The sequence below is a fragment of the Centruroides sculpturatus genome, unplaced genomic scaffold, assembly GCF_000671375.1.
Source record: "Centruroides sculpturatus isolate CEXI.00-Female unplaced genomic scaffold, Cexi_2.0 scaffold114, whole genome shotgun sequence".
NCBI classification, from domain to species: domain Eukaryota; kingdom Metazoa; phylum Arthropoda; class Arachnida; order Scorpiones; family Buthidae; genus Centruroides; species Centruroides sculpturatus.
The window spans coordinates 417,475-425,264 of record NW_019384417.1 but is presented as its reverse complement, the minus strand read 5'-3'; the positions used below and the strand labels follow the sequence as shown (position 1 = coordinate 425,264).

Sequence of the window (7,790 nt, the reverse complement as noted above, 5' to 3'; positions counted from 1 at the left end):
GTTTTTTTTATCAAAAAACTTTATTTATGCGAGTACTATTTATTGTTGGCAAGAAAAAATTTTGTGGCTCTTTAAAAACTTTGAAATTTTGTATATTGTAATTTTGGCTCTTCCGACTCAAAAGGTTGCCGACCCCTGGTGTAATGGAAACTCGATTATTCGAAACAGTTTTAAAAAAATGTAAAATCTGCTGTGTTGTATATACTACAGCTTATAATACATTACCTTCGAATACTACAGTATTTATTGTTTAGGAATTTTTTAAATGTACTATCGGCGATGAAATCAAAAAGAAAATAATAATAATAATATAATAAAATATGAACGATTTTCTGTATTTACCAACGGTGTTTCATCAAATTCGGAAAATTGAGTTTCTATTGTATACACTATATATGAACAGATTTAACTGAATTGATGAATTAAGGCAACTAAATATTCGGGCAATGTGCTAAAGGAGGACTTTATATGGTAAACTGCACTCTACTTGTTAGACACGTGAAGAAAACCCGGTAAACTCTACGTGGCTATCTGTTGGTTAGGCGCGAACCTCACGAACCACGAAATTATAGATTATAATAGAACTTTTTATTACCAAACTCATGAAATAATGATAAATTATTAGGCGAAGTGAAAATGCCAAATAACTACTTAGATACATACAAAGGTGCTGCAATTTATTCAATAAATCTGATCTGTTGAAAAGAATTAGAAATAAATGCCAACACACACTCATACATGAAATGTCCTTTATTTTTATTTTTTTGGGTACAAGGGATCGCATGACGTCGAGATTTGAAAAAAAGTCGGAGAGTCCAATTTGGCACGATTACAATACTGTATCGTGTTACATTGTAATAATAAAATTTAATTTGTATTATTAATATAATAACAAAGTAAATATCGTTTCGCCATACGAAATAAAAAATCCACCAACGAGTTGCTTAACTTTCCGGCGACATTTGGTAGCGACATCTGTTATGATATTTTAATAAAAAACCTTTTTATATTTTTAACTGTTGTAAATTAGCAAAAAAATTTATTATGAGGGCAAAGATGGGTTTAATATAAAATTTTAAATGCTAATAATAAGAAAAATTGTCACGAAGTCTGACCCTACACGATCCCCATTATCTTCTCACCCCTTCGACGTTTAATTATCAAAATTTAATATCACTAATCCCTATAATAAAATTACAGAAAAAAAACACCATTGTCAAACTTCTAAGCTTACAGGAAAGCGGCGCTGATAGTCCGACGTACACGTTTTCGCGTTTAAAACTTCGGCCTCAACCTCGTTACTAATATCCATACATACAGGAAATAACCCCCAAAATTTTGTGTATTTCTAGACGTTTCGGGGTATCCTAAGCCCAAGAATGTAAAAATCTTGTGTGAGGTCATTTTAGTTTTCCTCTGTTATATATAACAGCTGGGAAAGTAATTAATACATTGCTATTTATTCTAAAAAGAACCGATGTACCTTTCTTATATTCATAGAATTATAGTATACAAGTTTATAGTTTACGTAAATACTTTTATTATAGTCATTAATATATTCAATAAAATCAGATGATTGTTAGTAATTCTTATTGAATTATATCGAAACGTGTACCAAATGTCAGAGATACTCAGAGATTCGTAAATATAAAACCAATTATAATAAAAAATAAAAATAAAATTCATTAAAAATGTCTTATAAAAGTTAAATTTTTTTATAACAATCGGCATTTAAGAAAACTCTTGCAAATATCTGAAGCAGGCGTTCATCAAAATAGCAATTTCTCTCAGTTGCTGATGAAGACTTTCGTGATGTATAACGCGATCGTTTCTTGGCCCTGAAAATTATTTTATATTATTATATAAGGATTGTTTATAAAATTAAAATAATAATTCACTACAAACAAAATAAAATTCTTACTAAGTGTAGTAAGAAAAGGTTAAGCAAAAATTCATACTTTCTGGTATAAAAGTATGAACTACTTCACGCTTTCACTAATCGTATATAGTTTGAATAGTTTAAAAATATTTTTTTTATTTAACTATGAATAATAAACTACTTAAATTTAGGTTAAGATATGAAAGAAAAATATTTTAATGCGAATAGCAAATACCTTCAAAATATATTAAATGAATCTTCGTTTTAAAGTCAATTTTTCCATTAGAAAATCTCTCTCTCATCACTCGCATCAGTATCAAAATCTGCATTGTCAAGTATTGAAATTGTTCGATTTTACATTTGTACGGATCGAGATAATAATTTTCCAGTTTTAGAACATCGTGAGCAACAAGTGATTCTTCTACGATCTGCAAGGTTATAGCTTTTATCGGATATAGGTCCTGCAAAAGCAGTTAAGGTCTTGTTTCTATTAACATTTCGTAAAGAAAACTAAATTTAAATTATTAATTTATAAACTACCATTCTGTTTGTTGCTGTTATCGGCATATTTTCTATTATCCATAAAGAAACATCTTTCAGTGTTGAGATGAGAAAAACTTTAAATTTTAGGAACTCTTTTAGTAAGTAATAGTTATTCGGTGCCTTGAAAAAAGGTAGTAAATTAAATTACGATGAATATTTACAATAGAAGTTCGTTAATCCGGCACCCCATAATCGGGAAATCTCGAAATGGCAGTATTCTGCAAATGGAAATTTCACACGTGGTATGTAAATGATCCTGCGTGGAATCAAGTGTGGCACAATATAGTCATGAACTGTATGAAATCATAATTGAAGAAAGCGCATGATTAAAATCAGAATAATACAGCAACGTTTGCTGATGTTAAACGTACTGCAATGGGCACATTGCCTAATAAGCAGCAGCTTTAGTGTATATGGATTAGCAAGCCAATTAAAACGCAAAACGTGTTTTAAATGAAACGGCTGTGTTATTGGTTTGCATATCCAAGTGTTTTAAAGACATATTACCAGGCAACACTTCTAATGTCCAGATTGCACGAAACTTTATGAAATTTGCAAAAATACAAAAATATTTTTGCCTATTACTAGAAATTATAGTCTCTAAAGTAAAATATAGTAAAAATCCTAGGCATTTCAGGGCCTGATTTACGATCAAATAGAATGAAATTTAAATCACTAATTTTAAATCTGTTCCGTAGAACGAGTGACAAACTCTCATCGTATTATTTAATAATAGTTACGCCACTGAATATTCAGTATTCCGGCATCATCTTGGTTTCCTAAATACCGCATTAACGAACTTCTACTCTTCTAACAGAATTTTAAGATAATTATTAATAGCAAGTTTCTTACTCTAGTTGGAACTCTATGTAGCAGAATTTCTTTATCCCTTAGATAATATCCTCGAGAATGTATTCCAAACCTGATCGGTTTTAAACCCTTCTTATAACATGTCTGTAAAGTACAAAATTTACATTTATAAACCGGCTTGCAGTCACCATTTATAGAGCATTCGTAGCAACTTCTGTTAATGATTGTTGTGAAGACAAACTGAAGACAACGTTTGCACGCCTCGCATCCATAATAATCATTCCATGCCTGGCGATAACAAATTCTGCATTGACTAATTATCATTCTACCTTTAAAAAAAAATAATAAAAATATAGCCTGTAAAAGCTACATGTAGTTAAATTATGTTCACATCCGAAAATATTCAATATGTTGTTTACCTCTTTGACCTTTTTGTTCTGTGATCTGCTCTATTGTAGCCATTATCGTTTAAAAATATAAAAATAAATGAATACGAAACAACAGTGAAAACGAAATGAAACATTCACTTTTAAGGAATCTTCATTTACATAAATTACGTAATATTTTTCGAAAATTAAATATAATTAAATAATAATTATTTTTCAAATAAAATTATTAATTAATTTATCATTAATTAATGGACCCCGAACTTTTTTCTTAAAACTATTTTTTAAGCTTGGAAAGTAAATTTTAAGTTTTAGTTATTATGAAATTAGAAAATAAATGTAATTGAAAATTTATATTATTAAATAAATAATTAATTATTATTAATAATATAAAAATAACGTTTGCTTTAATTTTGTATCATTTATTAATAGAAGTAACGTCAAATATAAACAAAATTTTTTGTGTTTTACGTCATATACAATTGTGAGTGTAGGAGTGCCAGTTACTTGAAGTCCATGTTTATACGAGTAAACAAATGCCCTGAAAACAAATGTCCTTTTCTCTCGACGGCACCTTACTATTACAGAAAACTACACTTGCGATCATACTTCCACTGAGCACCACAAAATTATAGATTAAATGTCTGCCCTCATCCGAAAATTCTAGAGATGAAATGTTATATTGGCTGAAAACTTGAGGATTTCCCTTATTCAATACTTTCTTGTGACTAGCAGTGGCCGGCGCGTATAAAACCGCAAAATACTGGTAGTTGGTCGCATGTTCGCTTTTGATCAACGGGGTGGCAACGTGAAATTTCCGAGCTTTCTTCATGTGTGTAATACCTAAATAGGGTTCAGTTTCCAATAGACAGATCGTCCAAATATTGCATTGCCTTATTCTAAGAATTTAATGCTTCCACAATGTTTTGAACTCTCACTCTTACAGCCAGATTTTTTTTAAATTATATAACATTTAAACGTCGTTTTACAACTCTGTTGATTACCCCCTTTCACAGATTAAATGCCCTTGATCTTTCAGCTATATCTCCAACTGACCTTTTGTCTATGTCACATCCATAATCGTGCGCAATTCGACATTCACTCTAACACTTGACGATCCCTGTAAAGAGAATGGCTTTTCTAACACTATATTCATTGAATTATAAAGTTAGCTGTAATAACCATTTGATATGGATATTGACAAACCATAAAAATTTTTTTTTAATTACGTTAAATCCCAGTATGCGTTTTCGTCCCTCCTCTGCCGGTCTGGTATTTTTTTTTCCTGAAAACTCAACAATAGATATGTAGTTTGACGTAGTTAGTAAAGACTTTTGTGGCGTGCGATTAGTCTGTAGTTATAATAGTCAAATTTAATAATTATATGAAACACGTACAAAAAACTTAAAAAACGAATCATTTTCGCCTTTGATAGTTTGGTTTATTCATATGCGGCAACGCGACACAAATGGGAAATCTTCCGAAGATCTTTTATGAAAAACTGGTCCCTGTTTATGTGTTACTACGTCACTGTTCATAGAAGTAGGCATTAAGTATAGATAACACAAGAACGAGGAAGTTTACATCTGACATTAATATACGAGACTATGATTCTACACACTTGTAGTAGTCTATCGTTGTACACATTTGTATTTTCTGTCCTCTTCGAAAGTTTCGCTGTAGCAGGACCGTATGGAACAGTTTTGGCGTTAGAGGAAAGCCTCATACCTTGCGCTTCGATTCAACGTTAATCTCAAAAAAAAAAAAAAAAATCTACGGACCCGTTTTAAAGCCTTCAAAGCAGGGCTGTGGAATCGCGTAAAAATCTACCGACCTCAACTCTGACTTCGACTCCGACCAGGGGCGGACTCGTTACCGAAAGAGACCCGGAAATTCTGATGTCATCACGTGACCTCAAAATAAAAGATTCAATAAATAGAGTTGTAATAAAGATAAAGAATAGAAACTTTTTATTCCAAAGCTATAAGACTTCTCTAAGTAACATATAAATATGTATTCGATAATTTTTATTTTTCCGGCTAATATATAACAGAGGAAAAGTGTAGCGCTCGCTCAAAAGATGACCGCTCCCAAATTTTTACATTTTTGGACTCGGACACCTTGAAATTTCGAGATATGCAAAAGATTCTTGGTTTTTTCTATATGTGTGGATGTTAGACTGTGTGCGGGGGGCATGATTTTGTTCACCCTGTTTGAAGCTTAATAATTTCTGTGGTCAGAATCGGAGTCAGATGGTTTAACACAGGAGTTAGTTATTAAGCGTTAAAGTGGTTAAACTAAATCGTATCCCCGTATATAGTAGACCCCCCTATAACGCGAAGATTCGTTCCTCGTTATACGAATTTTGCGTTGTAGAAATCCCTAAATACGTGAGCCAATCGCAGCCCGACACGTGTGAAGTTTACGGACTACGGCTGTTTGAAAGGTTTTCTTCCATAAAATTAATCGATTCTAGACTAATCCNGCTCGAGATGGTTGAAGATATATTTTCAAACTCATCGTAAATTCGGCCAGGCTCACAATAAGGACGACTGGTTGGTGAGCGGCGAAGCCCGAAATACCCAGAACAGTCCATCCATGAAAATTTCCTTTGGTATTTTTTCTCCTATATTTGATTCCAAGTCCCAAGAACGGTAGGTTGTAACACTTTAATCAACCGCCTCAGCCATTCAGTTATGCACAGTTTGATTTTATGACTTTATCTGCAGTGGTAAAGAACCTCTTCATGTTTTAATACTCGCCCTCCGTTCCTGTTTAATTGTGGTATTCATAGTAACTGAATAAATTTCCTTTTTTTCCGATTTATGGTATAATTTCGGGTTTTCAAAAGTTTTTGCTGTCGGCTATTGGTTCATTCATTTAGAGAAAAGAATTATATTCGTATTTTCTGTGATGATACGCGGAAAAACAGAAAAAATGGACGTTTAATCGTTTTCCTACGTGCAAGAAATTAAGAAATTATAGATTATTTTCCGTGCTCCTTCAATTTAATAAATATATTTTAAAGTATATAATAAATGGTATAAGGGTATAGGTAGTTGCTGCAAATACAATTGTATAAATACATCTGGAAACCCTGATTGACAAACAACTTGATAAAAGTTTACGTGGCAATTATACAAAATTTTTCGAGTGAACACTTAGATCATAATTTAGCATCTGACGATGAAGTTGATTCGTTCTTTCTCTCTATTCTTAATTTTTGGTAAGTAGCTTTTAACGTAAAAGAGAACGTTGAAGGGTTGTTTTAATGTACTGTACTTCCTTTACGTTGCAGTTACCAGCTTGTTTGATGGTACGTATGGAAGAAAAAGCGAGAAGAAACCAGAAAAGGGTAGGAATTTTATGTCACTTATTCGATAAATATACATAGTGTTTGAAGTTTAGTAGATCCTGCTTTAAGGCGGTCAAAAAGAATTAGGATTTTTTAGAAATAGTCTGTCTTATCCCTCAACACCTGATCATTAATTGTGACCTTTATTCTATACTCATTACAAAATGCACGATGGGGAATAAAGGCCAGAACGGACTTTACGATGAGTCTAGTTAAATCCCTCTTAAAGCGAAAAGAATAGGAAAAATGTTGGCCATTTTTATGAAGTATTATTTCCGAGAAAGTAATCGAAATTTATGACACTAATCTTACAGTAATTATGTAACTCGCTGGATCGCTTTTTAGAAACCAGTTGAATCATAAAAGTAGTTTTCAAAATTCAAAATTATATAATAATAATATGTATTTTCAGAAACGTAAGCTTATTTTCTGACAATAAGCTGATAGCAATTAAGAATTAGCGGTTTACGAGGGTTTTCAGTTCTCCAAGTACTAATTAAGTTGTGAAAGGGTGTGTGTATTTCTAGAAATTTACGTTAAAACATAAATTTGTAATTAATCAAATGGTTAAATACATTACACTAAATTAGATATTTTCTTTATAAGTTAGTACTAAACATTGCCTATAGATTTAGAGTTCATCATTGCGTATATAAAATTTCCTCCTTTCATTTATTCATGGAAAATATATTCTTAAAAATACAAAAAAATTCTCGTAAATTGTTAAATTGCAGGGAATCGCAGCTTATTTAAAAAAAATTTTTTAATTTAACCGCTTCGTCCTTCCCACTGTCTTCCAGAAGTATCCAAGTTGGAT

General features: G+C 31.6%; 2 protein-coding genes across 2 annotated transcripts in view; one reads left to right on the top strand and one right to left on the bottom strand.

Annotated features, from left to right (window-relative positions):
- Positions 1-7,790, top strand: part of LOC111619216 — a 52,788-nt gene that overhangs the window by 42,745 nt on the left and 2,253 nt on the right. The window lies entirely within an intron of this gene.
- Positions 1,559-3,768, bottom strand: LOC111619235. The gene is made up of 5 exons (XM_023360922.1): positions 3,652-3,768; positions 3,275-3,561; positions 2,420-2,542; positions 2,115-2,340; positions 1,559-1,838 (listed from the first exon to the last, which is right to left on the bottom strand). Exons 1-5 carry the CDS (start codon positions 3,692-3,694, stop codon positions 1,732-1,734), a joined length of 786 nt encoding a protein of 261 aa, XP_023216690.1. The 5' UTR covers positions 3,695-3,768; the 3' UTR covers positions 1,559-1,731.

What these genes read in the sequence shown, in the direction of transcription:
- LOC111619235 (XM_023360922.1), bottom strand. Translation starts at nt 3,694, where the DNA reads ATGGCTACAATAGAGCAGATCACAGAACAAAAAGGTCAAAGAG. An exon ending in TAACAGCAACAAACAGAATG is followed by an intron (nt 2,341 to 2,419) that starts GTAGTTTATAAA and finishes CTGCTTTTGCAG; the next exon opens with GACCTATATCCGATAAAAGC. An exon ending in TCATTTAATATATTTTGAAG is followed by an intron (nt 1,839 to 2,114) that starts GTATTTGCTATT and finishes AATAATTTTCAG; the next exon opens with GGCCAAGAAACGATCGCGTT.